The 27,109-nt window shown below is 47.2% G+C and overlaps 1 protein-coding gene across 10 annotated transcripts in view; it reads left to right on the top strand.

Moving 5' to 3' along the window:
- Positions 1–27,109, top strand: part of ARHGAP22 (Rho GTPase activating protein 22) — a 209,503-nt gene that overhangs the window by 65,061 nt on the left and 117,333 nt on the right. For 9 of the 10 annotated variants that reach the window (XR_010146869.1, XM_063781757.1, XM_024346363.2 and 6 more), the window contains one exon: positions 8,020–8,219. The exons of the other annotated variant lie outside the window; for it this stretch is intronic. Coding sequence is in view for 8 of the 9 variants with exons in the window: in XM_063781757.1 (XP_063637827.1) it covers positions 8,020–8,219 (200 nt within the window). In the remaining variant the exon portion in view is untranslated. The remainder of the gene's footprint in view (positions 1–8,019; positions 8,220–27,109) is intronic. 10 annotated transcript variants of the gene reach the window in all.

Here is a 27,109-nt window from a genome sequence, read left to right as displayed (position 1 = left end):
CTTAGCCTGGCGCTCCTCCTCTCTGGAGGCTCTGAGCTGAAGCACTTAAGGGCTACTCAGGCTCCATTTGCAGTCTCAGAACTGTAGTGTCCATAGTGAGCAAGACCAGCCAGGGCTTGAATCCCGGCTCTGCCACATAAGAGCAATGTTGTGTGACCTTGAGGAAGCTCTTCTCTCCTCTGAGCCTCAATTCGAACATCTGAGAAATCAGGGTTGCGCTGAGAAATAAGTGAAATTATTCAGGTCACCCACCAGGCCCTAGCTCTGGCAGTCACAGGCTCTTGTGAACGTCCATCCCTTCTACTGCCCACCCACCCCAGCCCTACCCTGCCCATGCGCTGAATTTCTTCTTTCTCTCATCTCACCCCAAGAGGAAGCAATACCCCCATGACCACCTCCAGAGTCCCCAGGACGGCCAGGCCAGAGTCATGGAGCAAGCGCCAAGTTTACCATCCTCAGTGACTGGGAAGGCGTGCAGCCCACGTCCTCCCTCACAGGCCAGATGGCCCGGCTCAGCGTGACCTGTAGTCTGGACCAGGCCACTCAAGGGTTTATGGGCACCCTGGCACAGATACAGCTCAGGGCCGCAGCAATATAGAGGCATGGGATGGGGACGTTGTCAGAATGAGCACAAGGAGGGCTGTGGGGAACAGGTAGACTCTCTAATCCCAGCAGGTAGGGCCTCAGCTGGTGGGGCACTTCGGAGCAGAGGAAGGCCTCATTCTTGCTACAGGGCACCTCCTTGCCCCCACCACAACCGAGGAGAGTGTCTTGCCATCTCATGCTAACCTCTGACCACCTGAGCTCAGGCTCCACATCCTGTCACCTCCCAGGAAGCTCCCTCTTGACTCATCACCCTACCTGACCCTCACCCACAGCCTCCACCTCTGCCAGTCCAAATGCACTTAAACCGGCTCAGGTCCCTCCCATTCTAGCAAGGGGCACCCTGCCCCTCCATACCACTCTCCCCTCTTCTCTCCTGCTTGCAGGGAACATTCCTGAAGGAGTTCTCTAGGCTTCTTTGCTGTACTCCCCCTCCTGTCACCCCTACCCACTCTCTGTAAAGTGGCCCTTGTGTACCCTCACCCCTCCACCCATGACACTGCGACCTTAACTCTCTTCCCTTGGCGTGATTTACCTGCTTTTGAAAATTTTGTTTATAATTGACACATAATAATTGTACATGCCCATGGGGTGCAGTGTGGAGGGAGCTACACACAGGAAAATCCTGTGCTGTGGAAGGGTAGCGTTTGCCAGGCTGGGGCTGGATTTTCCTCTGTGTGTAGTAAATACCATAACTACTTCTGTGAAAAGAGTAAGATTTTTTAGAACTGTGTGTAGGAAGATCTGTGTGTAGCTCCCTTAGTAGCTGCATATCTATTTTGGAGAATCTTGTGGAAGGCAGGAGCTAAAAGTCAGGAAGTAGCCCAGGCAAGGGATGGTTATATACAAATCAGTTCAGTAAAGGGGAGACGAAAAGAAGGCAGAATGCACAGAGAGAATCTTCAGATTTGGAAACTAAGGGACTGTAGGGCTTGACGGGGAGGGATTTGTCTGAACAAGTCCAAGCTGTTAAGTCTGCTTGGTCATGGAGCCCTGGATGAGAATGGGGAGGAGAAGTGGGTTGGGGAGAGACATGTTGAATTTGGACATAGGCCCAGATAACCATGAGACATTTCTCTGGAGTGTCCTGCAGATGGTTTGACACATGAGTCTGAAGCTCCTGAGTAAGATCCGGGCAGAAATAACGCCCTGGGATTCATAATGAAATAGAGACAGCTGGGACAACCCTGGACAACAGCAGGATTTGGGAGGATGGAGGAAGTTGAAGCCAGAAGCAGGCTGGGGAAGCGGAAAGAAACTTGGGCAAAAACGCTGGTATTTGGGCTCTGCAGAGGGGAAGGAAGGAAGAGCTTCCAGAAGCAGAGGGTGATTAACAGTGTCTGAGCCACCACAGGGCATCGGAGGATGAGACCCTGAGATCCAATTCAGGTTGGATTTGGTCAGAGCAATATCAGGAGAGGCCAAAATCTCTAAATGCAAGGAGTTGGTGGGGACTGGGGGTGAGGAAGGAGAGGCGGGTATGTGGGCCACCCTCTCAAGATGTGCCTGTCAGCAAGAGTAGGTGACAGCGGCCCCTCAGTACACGCAGTCATGTGAGCCAAAAGATTGCAAGTGCCAGGCTAGCTTCTTCCTCCCAAGCCTGAGTCCCACCTCCCCTGAGGTCATCCCACACTCTAGTATCCTTCGAGGCCTGGCCTGGGGCCTCCCTCCGCGGGGTGGAGGGACCTCAGCAGAGGTCTATAGCAGAAGGGTCGGCACCTCAGGGTCAGCATCCACAGCCTTTGCCTGCCCCACAAGGCCTGTGCTCTTTCATCCCTCCGTGGTGGTTGTGATTTACTTCCCCTGCCAGACTGCGGGACCCCACAGGGAACACCATCAAGTCAATTGGGCTCTGTACCTGGAGGAGCTCCATAGATTTGGAATAAATGGATGAGTGAATGGATGGTCCTGCGTGTGCATGGAAGAGCCACCTTTGGGAAGGGTGGAGGTTGAAGGGCACCTTCCTCCTCTCTGGGTCCTGAGCTTGCCTGGGCCTGCTCCTGGGGACCCTCCAGAAACTCCGATCTGTTCTGGAGACTTAGAATGCCAGAGCTGTTTGACTTGAGGCCTGGTTTAAATATTAACAGGACCAAATAAATTGATTAAAGGAAGTGCTGAAGACCGGAACAGCAGTTATTAATAAATCATAGCAATGATTATTTTCCTTTCAAGAAGCTCCATCAGCCTAATATGTGTGTGATTGATCAGCTGGGGAAAATCCTAGGCTGGTTTTGCAGCTTCAGTAGCATCTGCAGGAAGTGCTTCCTTGTCAGAGGGACTGGAGCCAGCCTTTCCTATCCTGCAGGGTGGGGCAGGTGGGACTCTCGGGGATGACTACATCTACTGAAGTAGAGACCACCCAGAGCTTCCTGCCTACCAGCTCCCTTGCCCCAGTGAACATGGTCCCCCATACCTGCTCCCTCCTACATGAAGCTCTCAGGAGGCCTGATGCCTGGGCCTTGGGCATCAGGGCACAGAATGTGCCCACCTTCTTTGTCTTGCCACATTGACTACAGGCCAGTCCCGCAGTCAGCCATGTATTGATTGTGCAAGATCCTGCTCTCAGCCAGGCTCAGCGTCCATGGTCCTATGCATAGGGAGCCCACCCTTCTTGGGGCAGGCATGCCTGGACAGAGAGCACCTCACAGACATTGTCCACCACTGGGACAGAGGGTGCAGCAGCGCTCAGAGGAGCTGGACTGTGCTGATGAGTCACTGAGTTTTTGTTGAGCTCCTAATGTGCACCAGCCCTGCACAGGATGCTATGGGGGATGTGGAAAGAAGAGCAAGTGCATTTAATGAGACAGCTTCAGGCCCTGTTGTAATATAAGACAAGAGACAGAATCAGGGATGTAGCTCTAGAACATTCCATGACTTCAGTCCCCACTAAAGACCCCAAAGAGTACTTTGCAAACATCTGTGGAAGGACAAAATGTTCTCCATAGCCCTTGAAGATTCTCTGATAAGAGATAAAGGACAATTCAAGAATAGACAGTGGAGACCTAAGCCAACCCACCAGCTCCAGAGACTCCTCACTGCCAGGGGAAACAACATCTGTCAATTCTCATGGTAGGAATCTCACTTGATTAAACAAAAAAAGCCCAGGCACTGGTGACCTAATTTGACTAGCAATTCTCAACCCATTAAAGGAATTTTAGAGATGAGCAAGTTGAGACCCAGATAAGAAAACTCAGTAATCAAAGGGGCACACCTCTCCCTGTCCTCCTTAGTCCCCTGCCAGACTCCTCTGAAGCCCAGGGGTCCTGATAACCCTTGTCAGCTCCACCTCCCAGGGCCTGATGCAGCCCCAACCCTGGAAAGGGACTGGTGAGTGCTGCTGAATCCAGCCCTGCTCAACCCCTTGCTGGCTTGAGATGGAGAAGGTGAGGCAGCAGCCCTGGAGCAGAAAGGCCCCTTCTGATGCTGTTGGGTCTCTTCTGGCACAACCCCACCTGTCTTATCAGAAGCACAGCTCACCCTCATCTGGGCAGGGTGGTTTCTTCCAAGTCTGTGTCCTCCACACAGGGCTGCTGAGGTTGCAGAGCAGCCAGGGCTGTGCAGCACAGATGCGGGATAGGGTGCTACAGCTGTCTGGAAATACAGGTGTCTGGAAATTCCAGGCTGTAGGAAGACTTGCAGGGAAGGGCTGGGGCTCCTATGGAGAGGGAAAGGGGGCCCAGTAGCTCTGGGTCTCCAGGACTCCAGGATTGTATGCCACTGAGTTTGACTCAGTGCTCCTCCTGCTGCGGGCAATCAGCTAAATGGGCAAAGGGAGCGAGCAGACGTCTCATACAATTGGTAGAAGCCCGTGCAAAGATGTTCCAGCTGATTAATCACCCAAAATCAGAACAGCTAGGACAATAACTACGTGCCATTTTATACCTACTAAATTATGGAGTAGGAATGCTCAAATTATACTATTTTATGTTGGTAGTGATGGGGAAAGTGGCACATTGGCATAATTGTTTGGTGTAATACAGCCAAACGCCATCTCTAGAAGGCAGTGTATAGTGGCATTTAAAGGGCCAGGGGCCAGAGAGTGGTCCATTCTCTGCCCTGTGACCTCACTGCTGGGAGCCCAGCTTTAGGAAACAAATTCTGCACGGAGACATCCACTGCGCCATCTCCATTATCCTAATCCTCATCACCATAGTAACCCATTACTAGGCACCCATACGTCTAAGCACTCTGCAGTTATGCTGTCTCCCCTCTGCCAGCTTGCCCTGCTGGGTGAGGTGTTGTTATCTCATATGGGCCCAGTTTTCTGACTGGCAAACTGAGGCACAGAGAGTTCACAGAGCTGGCAGTGATGCAAACTCAAACCTTAGTCCAAAGCCTGTATTTCTTCACTTGGGTCCCAACGTCTTTTTAATTAAATAACTCACATTGAGGAGAGTGCCAATACCCATCAATGTGAGAATGTAAAAGCAATGTATGGTGTGTCCATTTGCAGGGATAATAACCAGCCATAGAAATAAAGGAGGGAAGCACACTCTAAATCCACATGAACAAGTGTGGGGACCAACCCCACAGAGAGGAGGGAAAAAAAGTGCCGATCATTCTGAAACACAGATAAGGTGAAGCTCAAGCCCAGTTTCAGGGCGCTGTTGGGCTTCAGAGGGGGCTGCTTTCCTTGAAAGTCCTGGGCCATGTGATCCACACTCAGCTCCCTGATTTGCCTTCCCGTTAGTCTCTGGAAAAAACCCACTGTCCTGAGGAATCACCAATCCAGCTTCAGTGTGCAGGGGCAAGCATGCAAACAACCCACTTCCTCTCTGGGCCAAAACACAGCCAAGGCAAGGCTAGAGCATTCAACCCCAACCTCTCCAGCAGCAGAGGGACAGCAACAGAGAATCAAGGTGGAGCGGGTGAGGACCTAGACAGTCTGACACCAGGGTGGCTAGTGGTACCCATAGATCTATCACAGCTACTTGGGTGCCAGAGAGAAGAGATGAGGCCTCCTGTGAATGCTGCTGTTGTCCATGAGCAGGGGCCTGTCTGGAGGGGACAACCCCTTCCAGAGCAGAGGCCTGTGTAAAAGTGATAGATTCAGTATTATACCCCAGGCCATATGACAGTTGAGGTGAAGGTGTGAACATCAGTGTTGGGGTGATTGGACCCAACACCAGGCTGTGGGAGCAATGAAGTCCAGCAGAGTCAAAGGAATAAGAAAGGACAAGTTAAGAGAGAAAGTGGGATCAGGGGGCCAATGTTAGTACGGAGACCGCGAAGGCCCGGAGCTCTGGGAGCCCACACCATTTATTGGTGATCAAACAAAAAAACAGGTGGTGAGGATGTGGAGGTTGAAAGGAAGCAGTGTATCAAGCAAATGTGCTACAGCTGTGATGGTTTAGCATTTTCTTTGAAACATATGGCTATTGAGATAATGGGAGTGCTAGAAGCAAGGAGCCAGCAAGTCTAGACACATTGCAAAGTCCACGAGGGGTTTTAGACCCTGGACCCTGGACATGTTCCAAGCCCTGCCTCAGCTTCTCTCTCAACACTCAGCTTTTCTCCCAACACACCAAGCTTATAATGTGTCCTCAGACAGTGCCTGAGTGTTATGTAATTTTTTTTTTTTTTTTTTTGAGACTGAGTCTTGCTCTGTTGCCCAGGCTGGAGTGCAGTGGCGCAATCTCAGCTCACTGCAAGCTCCGCCTCCCGGATTCAGGCCATTCTCCTGCCTCAGCCTCCCGAGTAGCTGGGACTACAGGCTCCTGCAACCATGCCTGGCTAATTTTTTGTATTTTTAGTAGAGACAGGGTTTCACCGTGTTAGCCAAGATGGTCTCAATCTCCTGACCTCGTGATCACCCGCCTTGGCCTCCCAAAGTGCTGGGATTATAGGCGTGAGCCACCGCGCCCAGCCAGTACTATGTAATATTTAATGTCATGTTAAGATACAAAAAATAGCTAACAATAAGGGTGACCCTAAGTATCCAGTGATGTTTGACCACCATGACTTACGTCTATTCCTTGCCCCCCACAGTAACAAGGACACGCATGTAGAAGTGGGTAAGACATCATCTCCTCCAGTCCCCACCCTTCAGTCCAGAGTGGCAGAAAGACAATCACAGAGATAATCACCAGCCATGGGCCACCTGTCCTGGTAGGGGAGGGAGTGACTATTTGGAGGAGATTCAGAAGGAAGGCTCCATGGAGGAAGTGTCCTTTGAGTTGGCTCTTGAAGGATATATAGGAGCTCACCATGCAGCTAATGCCAGGGTATGGATGGAAGAGGGATGGAAGAAAAGTCCAGGCTAGTGGGACCACATGGGCAGAAGTAGGCCAGGCTTAGAGAACTGCAGTCACTAGTGTAGTGGGAAGAGCTTACACCCACACACACAGAATCACAGATACAGTGCAAGAATTGTAGGTCACAGGCACTGTGCTTTCCAATCACAAGTTAGAATCCATGGCCTAAGAATTACAGGTGTGATTACATTTGAACTCAGAATTATTTCTCCAGAGTTCAAGATGGCCCCTCCTAGTGATCACTGTGGCAATGGCCTTGATACTGGCCAGAGAGAGGAGAGGAGCTTCCCTGGGGACAGAGGAGAATGAAGGAGGGGGACAGAAGGGGAAGGAGTAGGGGCAGAGGGGACAAGAATTCAGTCATCCCTGTGAAGGGCAGCACTAACCTCGGTGGGGTGTGGCTCAGCACCATCAACCAGAATAAGGACCTGCAGGGCTCATGGGCACTCAGAGGCTCTGGGGTAGGAGTGCTGGCCCCTCTGCCCTGCCAGGAAGCCACCAACAAGCCACAGCAAACAGCTGAAGAAGAAGCCCCACTGTGGGATGGTCCCAGGGAACAAATACAAAGGCTCTGGGGGCTCGGATGCCTCCAGAGTAGAGGGGCTAAGCAGAAACCAGATCTGGGTGGGGCCAGTTCCTTCTGGACCTGAGCAACAGGAACCCTGCTAGACTGTGAGCTCCAGGAGGATCCAGATGTTTATCTGTTTTTTATTTCACTACTTTGTCCCCTGGAAAACTGGAACGGTTCTATGCACATAGTAAGAAATCAATAAGCAATGGCTGAATGAATAAATGAATCATTGAACAAATGAACGGGTGGATGGATGAATCCATGGATGAACAGATGGATGCATGGATGGATACATGGATGCATGGATGAACAAACGTGGAGGAATGAAGAACCTAGGATCCCAGAGACAGAGCAGAAACTAACCAGGTGGGCAGGCTGTACCCCTACCCCAGGGAGATCACTGCAGGCTGCTACACAGATGCTCCAACCCATGCCCCTTCAATGCCAAGGGGAAGTAGGCCCAGCTGCTCACATCCTGCTGGCCTGGGCTCCCATGCCTCAGTCACGAGGCAGCTGGGACACCAGGATGGGGGCAGGACTGATAGCAGGCACGCTGCCTGCGTGCTCACTCTGTGTGTCCTTGGCTTTCAGCCCGCTCCAAAAGCCTAGTGATGGGGGAGCAGAGCCAGAGCCCTGGGCGGACGCCGTGCCCTCACAGGCTGGGCCCCGTGCTGAAGGCGGGCTGGCTGAAGAAGCAGAGGAGCATCATGAAGAACTGGCAGCAGCGCTGGTTTGTGCTGCGTGGGGATCAGCTTTTCTACTACAAGGACAAAGATGAGATCAAGCCCCAGGTGAGAAGCGCATGTCCGGTGTGCCGTGGGCATCATGGCAGGTCTCCACAAGAGGGAAGACCATGCCCAGGAGAAGGGAGGAAGGCACAGAGCCACTGACTCCATCACAGTGATGTTTTGCCAGGATTTCCAAAGTAATTTTCATTCTTATCCCCCATGTTCCTGGTATCACAGCCTGTTTTACTGGAACATGTCCACAACTTCTGCAATGAAAATGTTTCCTTAAAATGTTGATAGAGAATGTCCCTGCCCAACTTAAGAAAACAACTCTTCCATGTTCTTTTTGGCCCCTTCATGCTTCCAAGAAGGACATACATGCACACATTTCATTACTTCTATCTTGCAGGAAAATGGGTCACCAGACACATCTAGCCTCAAACTGAAACCTGGCTCACTCTGAAGCCCTTGCGCCCATCCCACATAGGGTTTCTGTGTCCAGCACTGTGAGACCCACATTTTAAGAAGGTGCTTTAAATATCTGCCTTTCATCCAAATTGCACTAAGTTTACTCCCTCAGAGCAGCTAGTAGCCTCGCCCATCACAGTATAGCCTCGTCACAGCGGCCCATGCAAACATCATAATGAGGTACTCTGTGTGCTGCCATCCAAGACACCTGGGCCAGAAGCACTTGGGCAATCCAGTCCCTGTGATGGGTTTCAGAGAGAGAAAGGGTATCTCTTGGGGAAAAAACAGGAAGGGACCTTAAAGGACTTGTCCGAAAAGCTGCTTCTAGTCGTGGGTCCAAGTCAGAGAGGGCAGATCCCCTGTTTGGGGTCACAGGTCACGGAATCTTGCTGGGAAGGGACCTGGTTCACATCCCAGCCATCCCCACAGCTTGGGGGCAGAGAGGGGACTCTGGGATGGGCAAGGGGTGAAGGGGGAGCTGGGCATGAGAAAATGTCCCTTTCCTCTTTCAGTTCTTCTAAGCATGTCAAGGATGAAGTGTCAACCCTGTGAGCCTACCTTTGACACTTCTCAAACACTTGGATCCTCCTTTTAAACAAAATATGGGGGCACGGGGGTGAAAAGGGAACAGGCCTCATCTTACTTAGAGCCTTCAGTGCAACAGGAACTGGCTGCTCATGAATAACTTTCTGTCTTCATTCTGTCCATTCCAATAGCTACCTCTATGGAAAGTAATTCCAATAGCTACCTCTATGGAAAGTTCCCACTTGTGATAGAGATACCAAGTTTTCCTTTCTAAAATACTGTATATTGACATTAAAACCAAAAGTGTTTCACAGCAACGTGAATGCACTTAATGGCACTTACCTATATATTTAAAAGTGGTTCAAATAGTAGACTTTGTGTTACACATACATTACCACAATAAAAATAAATTAATTAGAAGTAAGACTGCTTCAGGAAAACTTTTACACAAATAATAGCACAGATGAAATGTGAGTATGACAAAAATCATGAAGGTGGATTCAGAAAACCCTGATGTTGTCCAGCCTCCTTGACTGTATGAGAAAGGAGAACTCTAAGTAGTTAAGTGAGCCAGATAGGAACTCTGGAGTCAGCTAGATCTGAATGAGACCTAGCATGCTAGCTGTGCGGTGTGAACAAAAGTTTTCTGAAACGGAATATGGAGGAAAGAGACTTTATTCCAGTGAACAGTTTGCAAACTGGGGAGACACAGCTTCCATGCAAAAGGTGAAGGTGTGTTCCAGAGAACATAAAGGAGGGTTTTATAGCAAACGTGCCGGCCCAGGTTCCCAATCAGGTCTGTTTATGCAAATGAAGGATTTGGACTTATTTAGTTCTGAGGGATGATACAGCTGAGCTCTGGAAGGTGAGTTCTGATGGGTTGGTTCGGGAGAACTCTGATTGGTTGGTTCAGGTGAGATCTGAAAGTTCCAGAATTAAACAGTAGTCTGGTCTTTGGGGGAAGGCAGAGTACATGTGTGATCCCTACTCAGTCAATGTCCACTTGGCCCGATTTTAAATTTAGGTCCAGTTAGCCCCTGGGGACTCATCTTGAAGGACTGGCTGTTTCAGGTTCACATTTGTTTACAATGGGGAGTCCATTTTTTTTTTTACTTTAGATTGTATCATTTGTAAAATGGAGACAATATTACCTCCATCACAGGGATGAGCTAGGGGTTAAATTGTATAACATACACATAACTGGATACAAATCCTAGCACACTGGATACTCAAATCTGAGCCAATAAGCCCACCCAGCCCTGCCCTCACCTGGCCACCAACTGCCCCTCAGGCTCACTCCTAGGCTGGGCACCACACCTCTGGTTCCCCACAGTCATTTCCTTCTGGCCTCCCAGTTTTGTAGACCAGCCTTGGCCCTTCAACCGTGTCTTGGCTTTCCTGGCTGACCTTTTGGTGATCTGTCACTCTGATTACTGTGAACAGAGTTGCCAGAGTTGCTCCCAGCCTTTCAGAGCCCTGCCTGGACCCTTACTGTCACCCTCCTCCTGTACCATCCCACAGCACTGCCTCCTGGGAACAGGACTTTGTGATGCTGGGAGAGCCCGGGTGCTCATGACCCTGAGGCCACCCAGGCCACACATGGACAGAGCCTCCTCTGCCACAGGCTTCCCCACGTATTCCTTATAGTGAGCCTTGAAGTGGCCCTGGGAGCCCTCACCCATCAGCTAGCTCCATAAGGAACCTCTATCTCCTGAAATTTCTGAGCCAGACACTCCTCTCCCTCCCCTGCCATGTTTTCCAGACCTCCACATCCTCTGGTGGAAGCAACTAATAAAATGGAGGCATGGACATCTGCAGTCACAAGCCTGGACACAAGAGCAGCCCTCAAGCCCAATCTAAACTGAAACAGGGCATTTATTGCCAGGGAGCACGTTGAATCATGAGAGGGGCCAGTATGTCCCAGCAGATGCCAGCATCTGCCCAGAGCTCTTGTGGCCTTTCTGGGTCTGGCTGGCACTCACTCCCAATTCCTGTTGGGACAATAAAACTTCTTCCCATTTCCCCCAACAAAGCCTGGCTTCTATGGCACCCCACTGCCCAGGTTCCCAATCTCAAGGCAACTGTCGGTCAATTTTGATTCATTCAGCTTATACAGTATGATCTCAAACTTGCACAGCTGCTGGCAACATAGCCTCACAAATTTCTATTTAATTGCATGAACGGCATGTAATAGACTAATTCTCAATATCTGGTTCCTGGAAAAATATGCCCTGCTCACTGTTCTCAGTGACAGGGGGCCCAGGCGGTCAGCACTCTCCTGTAGGACGGGCTGCACCAGCAGATGTAACTGTCGGGAAGAAGGATATCCAGCCACGTTTGATGCTGCGCAGAGCTCACAACACAGGAGGAGAATCACTCCCAGCCCACATTCCTTGTTCTCTCTCCAAAGCCCTATCTCTTCCCCTCTCCCCATCTTGCTGGCAGGAGGGTCAGCAGAGGACAGAGAGCATAGATACAAGACAGTTCAAGACGGAGAAAAAGGAAGCAGCTTGCACAAGCTCAAATGGAAAGACCAGGCAAAGGCATGTCACAGCAGAGCCTGGAAGCACCCTTGATCCTCCAGCTTTTCCCAGCACCTGTCCCTGAGGGTTTCCAGCAGACAGATCCCACAGTTTCACAAGTAAAGGCTTCCAGGTTTTTTAAACCTTAGTGATTTTAGCTTGTGCTTGGAATGTTGAGTCGTGAAAACTCCTGCCACATTCTTTGTTGATCAGCCTGGTCTATTTCCACTGTTGGGAACTCATTTTAAGTCTAGTTATCTCGGTCCTTTATTTGTTGTGGGTTTCTTGGCTTTGAATTGAAATGGAACAAAATAGACATGGAAAGTATAACTTCCGAAACCTAAGACCAAAGGAAAAGTAAAAAATTAAATGTGATCAGTTGAGCAAATGGGACAAAATGGGGGAAAGGAAAAAAAAAAAACAAGAAAGAAAGACAAGTAAAAAACTAATAAATAAGACGGCAAAAGAAGGTACAAACATTTTGTTTCTCATAATAAACATGAATAGGTTAGATTCATCTATCCCTTAAAATAGAAAGTGTGAGATTGGGTCTAAAAAAGAGAGAGGAATAAACAAAAAGATTAAAAAGCAAAAGAACAGAAAAAAAAAAGGTAAGCAAGTAAATGTGAGCAAAAAGAAAGCAAATTTAGTAACATCAAATAAAGTAGGATTCAAGATGCTAAGAAAAAAGGGGAACAGAGAGATATAATTCCTAATATAGATAACCTACTGAGAAAAGAGAGCAGCTGTGAACTTTTATGCTCCTAATGACATAGCTTTGAGGAAGACATAAACAAAGAACACTCATTGTTTCTCTTTAAAAAAAAAAAACTTTTTCAAAAAAATGAAATCAGAGACCCAATCACTGTCAATAATGCTAAAGCAAAAAAGACAAGTTAATAACAAAATGACATTGAGGAGAGTGTTCAGGCATGAGAGAGCGAGGATCAAACACACACACACAGACACACACACACACACACACATACACTGCATAATACTTCTGTAGTTAATGAGAAAACCAAAACTCAAATTCAAACTTCCAGTTAAGGGTGACATTTAAAAGTCACATTTGGCTCTTCCACATCACAAAACTTCATGATACAGCACTAAAGGATGTTTTTAAAGGCACAAGCACAACTAGATGGAAAGAACATGAGGGGAGAAAGCATTCTGGATGCAGGAAAACAGATGAGGGAGAGGCTGCTGATTTATTTAGCTGATCCAAGACAGCTAAATCCCAAACCAGCACAAAGGAGAGCATGGAAGCTGTCTGGTTTGCAAAACAAAACCCCTCAAAGACTTGGGGCTTGGCAGGACTAGATATCTCTGGAAATGAGGGCAAAAAAGGAGGTCAGGACAGGAGCACTGGGTGAAGGTTAACTTATAAAAAAGCAGTTAGGGCCAGGCACAGTGGCTCATGCCTCTAATCCCAGCACTTTGGGAGGCCAAGGCAGGCAGATCACTTGAGGTCAGGAGTTCGAGACCAGCCTAGCCAACATGGTGAAACCCTGTTTCTACTAAAAATACAAAAATTAGCCGGGTGTGCTGGCACATGCCTGTAATCCCAGCTACTCGGGAGGCTGAGACAGGAGACTTGCTTGAACCTGGGAGGTAGAGGTTGAGACGAGATAAGCGCCACTGCACTTCAGCCTGGGCAGCAGAGCGAGACTCTGTCTCCAAAAAAAAAAAAAAAAAAAAAAAGCCAAAAAACAGTAGTTAGATCTCAGATTTTCTGAATAATCCAGTGCCAAGAGGTGACTGCCCGCCCCCACTCAGCTGTAAGACTGGAGTTGTATTCTCTGAGAATAAAAGGGAGCCCTTTATAATGGGGACTCTGGCCCTTTCTTGGTGAAATATCTTAGAGAACAGGAAGGTTGGGTGAACATCAGTGTGCAGACCAGTTCCTTAGGCCCCAGTCTCTATCCACATTTGGTTTCCAAGCCCCAGCAGTCAGGAGTAGCCCCCAGGAAGGAAACTGATGAATTTTCTCCAGTAAATTTCTCCAGAGGTTCTCCAGTAAAATGGCGGAGGTGGACCCTCCTGTGTATGCCCTCCCCATCCTCCGACGCCACCCAGTCAGCTCCATAGAGAACCATTCTCAAGTGGGAGTGATAGGCCTGGTTCAGCAGACATTTGAGAAAAGTCTCATTTGAGGAACCAAGACAAAAAGAGGAAGAAAACAAAAAGCAAGTTGCAGGCAGCAGATGCTGTGCTGGGGGAAGAAAACTGTTATACAAAACTACTGTAATATCCTCAGAGAGAATCTCTAAATACGGAAAAGTCAGAGGAGGAACCGATCCCCAGAAGTCAGAAATAAGATATCATGAATAAAAAACTCCAAAGAAGGGTTGGATGAAAACTTGACACTCCTAGGAAGAAGAGGACAATAAGAGAGACAACCCAATGTCCGAATAGAAGGAGTTTTAGAAAGAGAGAAGAGAGAAATGAAGGAAAAAGAGTCTTTAGAGAAATGCTTGAAATAAACTCCCCAGGATGGGAGTATAAACACTAAATACTAACTGAGATAACCAAAATTACCGTGGAGATTTGGGAAGGTGTGTGGTTGGGTGGCGGTGGGTGGCGGTGGGGGGAGGGGCGGGTGAGTGGAGAAGGGGCAGAAAGCAAAATCTCACTGCCCATGCTAGGATTTCCACAGACAATGACTAAAATGTAAAATCAAAAAGGAGTAACATAAGCATACTAATTAGAAATAAATATCTTTAAAAAAGGAAAAAGATAGAAAAGAAACCTCATCTGAGAGCATTGAACGTGGTGACAGATTCAGGCAATGGCAGGGGAAGAATTTGCTGCCTCATCATGAGCCGTGTAGAACTCTTGATTCTTCAAACTATGTGCAAGTGTAAACTTTCATTGTAAAAAAAAGTGAAATAAGATGGAAATAATTTATTTTTGAGATTTTGAGCATACAGATAAGACAAATCAGAGCCATGGGGCAGGGATGTGAGGCAGGGGAGTGAGTTGGTAACAGGGTCAGCTTGCATTTTTTCTGTGTTATTGTAATTTCTCACGTTGAGATTATCTTCGTGTAAGTCCATATTTTAAAGTATTTTAAAAATTTAAACAAGAAAAGGAAAACTAAAACCAAAAAACGGAATGCAGCAGGGCCACAGTGCTCGAGGTTCTTTGGATGACCAGGAGGAGAATGGGGAGGCCAGGCCAGGGGCTCCCTCTTCTAGAAAGGGCCACTGAGCCCTACGCTGGCCTCTGAAGAGGCCCTGGCATACTGGAGGTTCTTGGAAGATGTGTTTAGAATGAACCTAGGAATGGGGTGGGAGGTCCATGGATGCTATGTGTCTGGCAGCCCGCACCCCGTGGGGAGCCCATAGTCTCTGACGTAGGGCATAGGATGCTCATCCTACAGGCAGGAACACAAAATGCAGATGTGGGACTAGAGGACACCTGTAGAGGGGCTTCACTGCCACACCCAGGATCTAGGTCCTCACTTTGTGGGCTGCGATAGGGGTCAGTGAAGGTTGTGGGTTGCTTATACTTGGCCATCAGAGCCCCAAGAGGAGAGTCATCCTGCAGCAGCACAGATAGGGGCTGGCCAGGACCAGGCTGGAAGCAGAAAGGCCACTTAGATGGGGCTGGTGTTCTAATATCAGCTGAGGCCAAGAAAATCCTCACCATGCTGGAACAAGGGCTGGGGGCCTTGGAAGAAGCAGGGGAGGGAACATGGCAGGTGGAGTTTGGAATCCACACTTCCCCCTCCCACCTACCTGCCATGGCTGATGCAACATTATGTTCTAGAAGAGGCAATTTAAAAATCACTTTGAGAGCAGGCTAGGTTTCTGTTGTATGTTTTATTTTTTTTCCAGGAGAATAAGTGAGGGAAGCTCAGTAATAAGGAGCCATAGAAGATTGATTTAAAGTTTGATGTGATTGAGTAAAAGCTTGAGACTGGTGGGGAGAAAGTCAAGATGGATGGGAAAGCACATGCACTTCTAGGAGTGGAACATTAATATTGGACAGTCGGAAACCAGAAATCTTTAAGAAAGAGGAAACCTCAGGGGAAGAAAGAGAGGCCATCCTATCCCATAGCTTGAAGGTCACAGGAATATTTCAGCCTGCAGGGAATGTTCATTTCCCAGCCCATTGTTTACCAAACTTGCACGTCAAAAACAAAAACAAGAAACAAAATGTTGCTTTCATGAACTCTGTGTTAGTCCATTCTCCCATTGCTATAAAGAAATACCTGAGACTGGATAATTTTTTTAAAGAGGTTTAATTGGCTCATAGTTCCGCACGCTGTACAGGAAGCACGATGCTGACCTCTGCTCAGCTTCTGGAGATGCCTCAGGAAACTTACAATCATGGTGGAAGGCAAAGAGGGAGCAGTCATGTCACATGGCCAGAGCAGGAGCAAAAGAGAGAGCAGGGAGGTGCCACACACACTTTTAAACCACCAGATTTCATGATAATTCACTCTCTATTTTGAGGACAGCACCAAGAAGATGGTGCTAACCACTCAAGAGAAACCGCCCCCATGATCCAAATACCTTCCGCCAGGCCCCACCTCCAACACTGGGGATTACAATTAAACATGAGATTTGGATGGAGACACAGAGCCAAACCATATCACGCTCCTTCCCTGAGTTCTTGACCTGGAGTAGATGCCTGGGTTGTCTCCATTTCTCAAATGAGGAAACTGAAGGACTGACATCAGGCCAAGACTAACAGGTACTCACTCTCAGATAGCGCCTGAAGGCTGACACGAGTTCAGTGAGACTGCTAGGCCAACCTCCTTCTGTGCCATTAATGTCTGCCCACAAAAACCTCACACCTTTGGCTGGCTCTATCTTCCATGGCCCTCATCTCAGCACCACCTGGGGGTACGATGAAGATGCCATCAGGTGTCGGAGCTCATCTTGTGCTCACAGCTCACAGGACCGCCCCTGTGTCAGATGCCCTTCACTTCTAGACCTCATAACCTCCACCCAGCTCAAGTTGATTTAGCAAACCCTAACTGTGCATCCTTCATAAGCTGTAAATTGTTACTCAAACCAGCCAAGAGGATGTCACTACTATTATTATTACATTACTGTTTTGATATTGCTGTTGTTATTTATAACACTTCCTCAATTTAATTTCTGTTCTCCATTCTATATCATAAACCTCATTCAGGTGGGGCTTCAATCTGTCTTATTATTTCTCTTTTCCTATCACCTAGCAGTACTTGACACATAATTGGTATCCAGTAATATTGGGTGCTTACATGAATAATTGAATGAATGAATGAATAAATGAGAAAAATAAATGGAATGAATGACTGCATAGTGTGACCCATATTTGTATTAGATCCTCAATGGAAAAATAATTTATTGCTTTTGTAAAGTGCCTGAGAATTGGCAAAGAGCTTATTGACTGCCTTCCCTATCAGACTGTAAGCCCAACAAGGCGAAGTTTTTGTCTATCTTGTTTATCTTTGTGTCTCAGTATCCAGAACAATGTCTGACACATAGTAGAAGCTCAATAAACACTTGTTCAATAAACAGTCACACAGCATCTCCACAAGGCCAGGCACAATCAATTTCCACTGTACTGGTAGAGAATGTGGGGCTCAAAAAGGTAGAATGAAAGCTTGCATACTATAATGGAAAAAACCATAATATTTGGAACCAGAATACCTGGCTTCAAGTCCCATTTATACCACCTACTAGCTATAGATTTGGGAAGATCATTGAAGCCCTCTTGTTCCTACTTTTGGTGTGGTCCTTTGAGGCTGTGGCTTCACTAAGCATTGGACAAATGGAAGTTGCTGTGGTTGATAGTGTTGTCAATGCTGCCTAAACACTCAGAGATAAGACTATTACAATTCTTAGAATGGGTTCTGAAATGAAAGACCTTCAAGAAGCATGCGAAGGCATCTAATATGAATTACAAAAAGGAAGTTGCAGATCTAGAAAACAATGATTGCCTGAACATGCAGAGCTCCCTGAGACCAGCCCTTCAGATGGTCTTCACTCCCTTTCTTGATTAGGAGTCCAGACTCGTGGGTGGTAAGTCTGCCACGAATACCTGGTGTCTAAATTTTAGCATGTCATATTACAGGATCTTGCGTGATAGAGAAAAATGGCAGATTTCTTGTGAGTAACCAGGATGGTTCTAGCTGGTAACTAGAGAAGATATTTCACTCTCTGAGCCTCAGTTTCCTCCTTGTAAGTTGAGAATAACCACACCTACCTTATAGGACTACGGTGAGAGTAAACTCATGCGGTAAACCATGTAGGAAATACCCTAGTTGTGGCCTTCTCCCCTGGGTGGAACTTTACCCTATGAAGGTTTAGCAAATCATTCAACACAATCAAACAGTGGAGTCTAGGGGCAGGCGACATGGCTCCAATCTCACCTCTGCCTTACTTCGTGAGTTTGATCAACAGTTTGAATCTAAATAAAAGCTAACTTTTATATATCTGATGAACCAGGCTCTGTTCTAAGTGTTTTGCATGTATTAACTTGCTTTAATTCCCACAGCAACTCTGCAAGATACATGGTAGATAATCCCAAAGATGGCTGCCACTTATTCCTGCCCCTTCTCCCAACAAGCAGAGCCTATTTCCTTTCCCCTTGAATCTGAGCTGTCTTTGTGACTATTTGACAAACAGAATAAGACAGAAGTGATGCTGTGCCATTTCCAGGTTTGGTCTCTGTTAACTTAAAAATCACACAGTTTATAAATTTAGAAAGGAGATCTTATTTTTCGTAAAGCATTGCAACCTGCAGGCTGGCCATCTGCAGGTTGGGAAGAATAGCCTCTGGTAGACCCGGAAAGGCAGGCACTTTGAGGGAATGGATGGTAAGGCAGGAATTTGTCCTGAACAGATTAGCTAAGTAGGGTTACAGGAGGAGCTATGAATATTCACAAAGAGGGTCCTGACGCATGCCTACTGAACATCCATATTAAATGTGACTCATATTCACTCTGGAGCAGAGGCTTAACATTTAAATGCATTGCAGGTAGGCCCTATACAGCAATAGGTGAAGCAGGGACATGAAGGCCCTCTGTGTGCAGCCTCTTGTTAACCGGTCAGAGCCAGCCTATGGTTGGTGGTCTTTTATCAGGAGAAAGTTACTGACATCCATCTCTTGTCCAATCAAAGCTGTAGTTGTGACTTGTGGACCAGGGGTTGGGGGTCAGTTAGTCAAGGTCTAACGGTGAACTACAATTGTTTTAGCACTTGTTTCTTAGGGCTAGTGCCTGTTTAACTGCTAGAGAAAAAGAAAAACCTGTGGCAGTTAGAACATTGTTTATTCTTTAAGTGTACAGGTGTATGACTTAAGTGTTGGTTGGAATGGCCTTGGGTCTTATTTATAATTTGGTATCTTATTGCCATAAAGTCAGTTGTGTGATCACTACTGTAACATTATTGCTGGTCAGATGTGGTGTCTAAACTGAAGAAGGATGTAGCAAGGCATGTTTGACCTCCTATCACAGCCAGGAACTCAGTTTTTAAGGTTTCCCTAGGTTCCCCTTGGCCAAGAGTGTATTTATTTGGTCAGGTGGGGGCCTTAGAGTTTAATTTTAGATCTCATCCCTAAGAAACCAAGCATGTTTCTGCTTTGCTCTGAAAAGCCGCCACCATTCTGTAAGAATGTCTGAATGGACCACAGAATCATGAGGAAGCGTGGACGAGAGAAAAACCACACAGCCTAGATGAATGAGTGAGGCCTTCCTTCCTGGACCTTATAGCCCAGCTCAGCTGCCGAATGCAACTGTGTCAGTGACTCTGGACCAAGCTATATAGAGCAGAAGAAACATCCACTGATCCCTGCCACGGTATCATGACAAATAACAGATCACTATTTTGTAGGCAATAAGTTTTGGAGTTTTCTTACACAGCAGTAGATGATTGAAACAATTTAGGAATGAGTACTATCACCACTGTCCCAATAAGGAAACTGAGGCACAAAGAGATTAGGTGACTTTCTTAAGATGCATAGAAATTAGAACAAGGGAGGGGAAGCCCCACCAAGCTTTTCCATGGTCAGATCAGGTCACTTCTGGAGAGTGACGGTCCCCTCAAGGCACTATATTTTCAAGAACAGGGCAGCAAGGATGGAGAGGAGTCCAAACTCATGTCCATAGGAGGAATAACTGAATAAGTCATCTGGAGAAAAGAAATCTTGCTAAGGGGCAGTATATGAAGCTCTGAATCCTTATATGAACAAGACCAGAAGACAAATGGACAGACTCCCCGATTTGTCTTCTACACTCCATTCCACACTTCATTCTGATGGAGTGGTCTACTGGGTGGTAGCGGGCTCCAGTCCCTGGTGCTGGACAAGTAGAGGCCAGACTATTAGTAGATTAAGTGGCTTGGAGAAGAGCTGACCACTGGGTAGCAAGTTGGCCAGAGATGATCTCCAAGAGCACTCTCAACTCCAAAAGTCAAAAGTTCATCCAAGACCTTATAAGGAAAAGAGGAATGGAGGAACAAGAACTACATTCAGCCAAATCCTAGCAGTTTTCAGAAGTTCCACCCTAGATGAGTCAAAAACGAGGCCAAAGAAGCAGGCATGCTCTGGAGGTCTGGCCAGAGCAGGGCAGTTTCCCAGAAGTCCCACTGTGGGCACCCCTGGCAGTCCTCAATGGCCGTTTCGTGCAGAGCGTTTGGAACCCTGGCTCCACTATTGGGCCAGGTGAAGGTCTCTGGGGAGACACAGTTGGTGGCAAGAAAGCTGATGGATACAGACCTTGATGCCATGGGGCCCTTGAAGATAGGGTCACTCATGGATCTCATTGCTCTTGGTGAATTTGCCCCTGACCTCCTGAGAAGCCCTGAAGAGTCTGACTTCAATCCCTCCTTCCTACTTCCCACCTGCAAGTCTCTGTCCACAAAAGAACAAGCAACTGATTACCTCCCAAGCTGCTCCCATAGATCTTGCCACAGCAAATTTCAGTCAGTCTGTCTACACTCAGAAAAAAACAAACCTGAGCATAAAAGACAGGCTCTGATGCATCCCTCAGACCCTCTCTGCCCCAGGATAAGCCAGCGATGATTGAAAAGTGTCTTCTGCAGCACGTTAGAGAGCACCTTGAGTTAATTAGGAACTGAGCTTCACACTCCCATTAGTGCTGCAGAAGAAAAATTAAACAACAGATATTTCCTTTTTTAAAATGTCCTGGGGGACAACTTGAAATGCTTCTTCTGTGAAGAATTACTCATTGGAGTCATAAAAAGAGAGAGGGATATCATTTATTTAGATTCAACTGTGAGACTTTGTGGCTTTTTTAAAGGGATGCTGTATTTTTGCAGCTATTTTAGAACCATAATTCCCCACTATTAAACATATCAAAATGAAAACTCTATTCAAGCAAGTTATTTTAAGTCAAATATAAATTTATTTACTAAATTGAAATTGGCAGTAGCAGCTGTGTTTTTAAACAAATTTCAAACAATATTTAGTTAAAACCATTTTTTCTGCATGTCAAAGAAAAACACAAGATTTAAGTAATCATACAAAATACATTTTAAGGTTTGTTTTATACCATCCTGCAGGGTTCTGAGAGCAGGCCCCTGAAATGACAGCATCAGCAATGTCTGGGGACTAATGTATGGACAGCAAAATTCTGCCACTGTCCTAGGAAAAGGAAATCAAGTTAGAAGAGGCCTGATGACACCTCAAGACCAAACAAATCACAAGTGACAATGTCTTGGTTGCCCCCGAATTGTTTTGCACCCAGAGCTGTACTGCCTACAAGACGGATCTTCACCTTCTAAAAATGACTTTCGTGTTTCCTCCAGTGTTACCGGTAGTAATGAGCTTCTCTCAGGGTCTGCTAATTTAAGTCAGCATGGATATTAGTTTACAGCACTTAAAGGTCTCACACTTATAATAGAGCAATCCTTTGGCTTTCATTGCAACCCAGTTAATTTACAGTAATAGGTAGAAAACTGATAGTTAAATTATGAGTTTTATCAATCACAAGGCAGAAAAATGAATCAAGTAACATTGAAGCAGCATGGGAAACATATTTTATTCATTGTTCAGAAGAGCATAACTTATGTTTCATTGTGTTTGGAGCATTCTAGCTCCTTAATGCATTGGTGGAATACTGAGTTACAGTTGATCAGCATAATGGAGGTGGTTTGGAAGGGCTGCCGAGGACGATGGGTACATTTCCCAAATGGACTGTGGCCTTTGCTAAAGACAGGGATGAGGTGTGCCTTCCTCAGCAAAATGCAGCCAGTGCCCCTTGGCAGTAGTTGGCTCAGCAGATCATCCTGGCACAGCCAGGGCAGGTCAATGCAAAAGTGTCTATACCATGTTACTCAGGCTAACCTGTGCTCAACTAAGCAGCATGGCAGCCTCTCTCACAGAGACACCATATACCCCAGAGCATAGCACTAGTTTCAGGGCCTCCCAGAAATAAGACAGAATCAAACCATTTTCAGCCAAAGGAGGGCCCCACCCACTCCAAGGAGGGGCCCTGGACCCAGCATCAACATGTCCCAAAGGTGTATTCTGAGCAGAAAAAAATCTTCCAAGAGTGTGCTCTTAGGCTCAGGACAAGACAGGACAGCACCAGCGCTCCCAGTCTGAGTAGCTGGGTCTGTTCATCGTGGACAGAGAAGACTGGAAACACTGTGCAACCCCGGAAAACATGGCAGGGACCATGGCATGGAAGAGCAGGCCGGTGGTTCAGTGCTGCCAACCCAGGCAGTGGAGAGGCCCTGTGTCCCCAAGGGCTCCTCCTGGTGGGGGTGGGGGCCAGGCAGCACCTACCAAGAGCTCCCAGTTCTGGAGGAACAGGAGAGGCTGTTTCACACCCAGCCGGCAGGCTCTGAAGAGCAGCGGAGACGGTGAGCATCACAATGGTGCAGCAGTCAACGCCCATATCCACCTGAGTCCCAGATCAGAGAAAATACTAAAAAGTGGGCTGTCACTCCCTCTGGAGAGGCTCAGAGCATGTGCCCTCTGAGGGCTGGTTCCCTGTGAACACACCTGCCTCAACTGCAGTGTCTTATGCAGCCACCAAACGCCATGGGCAGCCAGAGGGATTCAGCTCATCTGAGTTTCCCCCTTAGCCCCTCTACATGGAACACCAGGTACTTCAGAGGGCAAAGAGGCCTACCATATGGTCCAGTAAGCCAAGGAGGAAGCAGGGTCATTTGCAAACTCCCAGGATCTCATGCTGCCCAGGACATGTCATTCAGCCAGGAATGGGCATGGGGTCCACAACCCCTCTTGGACAGTGATCTAGATCAGTCTTTTCTGGGCTCCCTCCAATGCTCCAGTCCAAAAAGTGAGGCAGGAAGCACGTACTACACGGCCATCACAGCTTGAGCCAGAACCTAGACATGCCATGCTCAGTGCTTCTAACCATCAGAGTAAGACAGCTCCCAGCAGCCCAAGGCCCCCAGAGTCAAAGTAGATGAGACTGACCTCTCCTTTCTTTTTCCTTCCCAATATCCAATCCAAGGAGCAAGGAAATCATCATTATTAGTTAAATGGATTTACCAGCATGGAAATACAATGTTTAATTAGTGCTATGATTTTATAACTTCTTTGTTCATGTGGCCAGGTGATCAGCTAAGGACAAAATTCTCTAACACTTATTTTCTCAAAATAACATCTAATTAGTAAAATGAACAATGTTAAATGTCCTTGAGATCCCAGCAGCTAAACATAATAGAAGTTTACCTCTCACTGTAGTAATGTCTGTGGTGGGCCAGATGTTGGCCTCATCTGTCTCTGTGGTCACCAAGGTTGACTCAGGGGGAGAGATAGGAGAGAAGACTGGAGGTCACTGGCAGTTTTTAAAGGACCAGGCCTGGAAGTGGATGCTGTCACTCCTGCCCAATCCCACTGGCCAGAACCCCATACCATGGCCCCAACCTAAGCACAAAGGACACTCAGAGAGCAGCCCATGGAGATTTGAGGACACTAATGGTCTGCCCCAAATGTGTTGTAAAATCATGTGCACCTTGGCCTCTCCTCCCTTCTCCCAGGGCAAGCTAAACACTAGAGGATTCAAGAGCTCCCCTGGGTAAGCATTCTGTTCACTAGTCACTTCCACATTAATCCTGCTGCATCCCTGTGGCACTGCTCAGCACCCAGCCCCGGGCTGCCACCAAGGCCGGGGCACTAGTACTAGTGACTCTTCCCAATGTGGCATGGCATCTCATTCCCATGAGCATGGTCGCAGGCATTAGAATGTTCACATGAATGACAAGACTGAGAGGAAGAGAGGCTGAGCCCAAGGCCACTGGGTGAGGACCAGTAGTGCAGCCTCAACCGCAGGGTCTTCTGCAGGGCTCAGGAATACAGTGAGATGAGGCTGCCTGAAGGGGTAGACCCCAGGAGTGACTCAGGGCAAGTCACAGGCACCCTGTTTGGCACGGAGTCTAGAGCAAGGTCCTGGCTTACCACAGAGCAACCAGAACTTTGCAAAGAGGACCCACTCACCCTGAAAAGGGCACTCCCTGGGGTTTGGAAGAGGCCGTGAGCTCTGAGACCTGAAGGTCCTTGAGGGCTCCACCAGAGTTTCCAGCTTAGGCTGCAAGTCTACCCCAGGTCTCAGGCCCCAGGCCCTGGGCTCATTCATGGCTCCCAGCTGGACTTCCACAGGCTCAGGGCCTGAGCTGCGCAGCCCTGAGAGTAAGAGCTTTAGGGGCTGTGGCCAGTTGGGAGGGATAGGGAGGGTGCAGGGAGCCAGTGTTCTGAGTTCAAAGCCCCTGCTCTCTGCAGAACATGGTGCTGACCTCAACACACTGTCCCTGTGGCACACCACATGTGCTAAAGATTTTCTAAGAGGACCATGGATAGCCTCATGACACAGTGAAGAAGCAGGGCATTCCCAGGTCCGATCTGCTGACTGCAGACCTGTGGATCATAACAAGAGCATTTGGAGTTCACAGGTTCACAGGTGGCAGGGTTACTGTGGAATCTGTTGGAAGAAGCTTCAAGAGAAAGTCATCAGCAAGGAAAGAAGCTGGACAAATGATGTATCTCAACTCCTTAGGGAGGGAACGTTCCTTTACCAAAAACTCAATTATCTCCAATTTTCACAATGCCTTTTTAAATCTGTATTCTGGACAGTCATGGGGCATGGCTACAGGCTTGTGTGATAAGGAAGCAAGGAGGATGCTTCCCTCCTTGGCACTGAACTTCATTCTGATCTGTATTATTTATGTACAACTCAGAGACATTCAGTTCCTGGTTGGGTGTCAGGTGGATAAAGGTTTTTAAGATTGATCTGAGGCCCCAATCAGAGTTAACAGAGATAAGGAACCCTGAGCGATTGCTTTCTAAAACATGCCTGCCGTTTTCCAAGATGCTGCCTGTGGAGGATTTTATCAGGAGACTTGGTAAAAAGAATTGCAGAAGTTGTTTCTTCAGGCAGTCTCCTAGACAAGGTGAAAAATGAAGACTTACCAGAGAGCCAGTCTTTGATCATGTTGAAAAGAGCTGAATTCAGACTGCAAAGACCTCAAACTGTCACAAACTCCAAAGGCTGGCCAATAGGAGGATTACAGGCATCCCAGGCCCTGCAGGAGGTCCCCATGGACTGTCATCACACACTAGGAAGCAGGGCCCTGCCTTCACCATGCTAGGACTACTGAAGTCTGTTTCACACCTCATTTCATGGCACAAGCAATGGTATTATTAGGGGAGGGGAGATTGTTTCTACAAACAGACCAAACAAATGATACAGTGACCAAAATGAGTTTTGAAGTCATAATTATGATAATTCATATTTATATAGGCCCCTAGTGCATATACAGCACTATCTCAGATGGCCCAGTGACAAATCTGGGACAAATATCTTCATTTTTACACATAAAGAAACCAGGCCTCAGCCTGGTGGAACAGGCTGGAACACACCTGTCTGTGTTCTACCTAAGCGGCAATGTCACAGTAATTACAAACCCTATAATAATTCTAAGTGTTTCTATCTATTCCCACTCCTATAAAATGTTCATGCACAGAGTCTACTCCTTGGCCTTATAATAATGCATGATCACAGCAATAGCACTTACTCTTACTGGGCACTAAACCTGGGGAAATCCTCAAAACACCTCCACATTGCAGAGGAGGAAACGGAGGTTCAGCCGGGTTGGTGGAGGACCTGTCTGACCCTGACCCCCAGTCATGAGCTCACACAAAACTTCTGCAGCACTGCCCTTTCTTAGGATGCTGCCATCCTGGGTACCTGCTACAGCCCAGCTCCATTCCACACCTTCTACTCACTTGATCCCGTTTAATTCTCAGAGATCTGTGAGGGAGATGCCACTACCCCATTTAACAGAGAGAGAAACTGAGGCTAAACTTGTCCCAAAGTTTACTATCACTAAGCAGTGGTGTCAGGATTAAAACCAGATCTGTCTGGGGCTAAAACCTGTGAGGTTTCCATGACAGTCTTACAGGATCTCGGATTTATTATGTAATGGGTGCTTATCTTTTTACGATTTGGGTGAGTTCTGGGTGTGAGACATCTGACTAGAGACATGTCAGTAGAAATCATTGTTGCTGTTGCTGTTGTTAATCTCCTTTATTCCCCTGGACTTAGCTGAGGCTTCCAGACCATCCGGTGTTCTGGGAGCTGTTCCCAAGACGGATCATTCTTTGCAAAATGAGCTATGGCAGTCTCCTGATGTGGGCAGGGGCTTCCTGCAGGCAGGGATGTGTGCAGACCCTGATCAGAGGACCTGGAAAGTACTTGCCACTTTATTTCAGTCTGAGGAAGCTTGAGGGGACTGTCACCCTAAATGCTTGCAGAAGAGAGAGGGAAATCACTCTTTGTTTCCTGAAAATGATGGATGGGCATTCTGGGCTGCAGAAACACTGTGCAGGCTGGCCTGGCCCCAGCACATGAGGTCGGAGAGTATGATGGTAGTCAGATGGCAGCAGCCCGTGAGTTGGGCATGGGCAGTGCTGCATGAATTAGCTGACTGCTTTCCATTTCAACTTTAACGTTGTTTAAATTTTATGTTGATGCAAACATTATAGGGCAAAACATGAAAGCTCCTTTACCATTCCCACCACTCCCTCCCAGAGTGTAAGTTTTCTGTGCTATTTCTATACATTAACATGTAACTTGTGGGCTCTGGGGAGAGGACAGTAACAGACACTGGGATGGAATTGTATTAAAATTATTTTTCTGGTGTTCTTATTTCTTAGCAATTCATCTTAGAAACCTTTTGTATGTACCTCATTCTGGTATGGCCTCACCAGAAATGATTTAACCATTCCTCTGTTGACAGATGAACAAGTCATTTCTCATTTTGTGTAGTAAAAAATGTTACATTGAGGATTGTTATGCATCCATTTTTGTGCATTTGTTTTTCCTTAGAACAAATTCTTAAAATTCAATACAAGGTTACAGGACATTTTATTTTAAAGTTGTTTTAGACATTGCAAAATTGCTTTCAGAAAGTCTTTAACAAATTATGTATCAAAAGTGTATGA

Source organism: Pan troglodytes, chromosome 8, assembly GCF_028858775.2.
Source record: "Pan troglodytes isolate AG18354 chromosome 8, NHGRI_mPanTro3-v2.0_pri, whole genome shotgun sequence".
Lineage (NCBI taxonomy): Eukaryota > Metazoa > Chordata > Mammalia > Primates > Hominidae > Pan > Pan troglodytes.
Note: the sequence above shows the minus strand (reverse complement) of the source record. Positions and strands in the feature narration are given on the sequence as shown.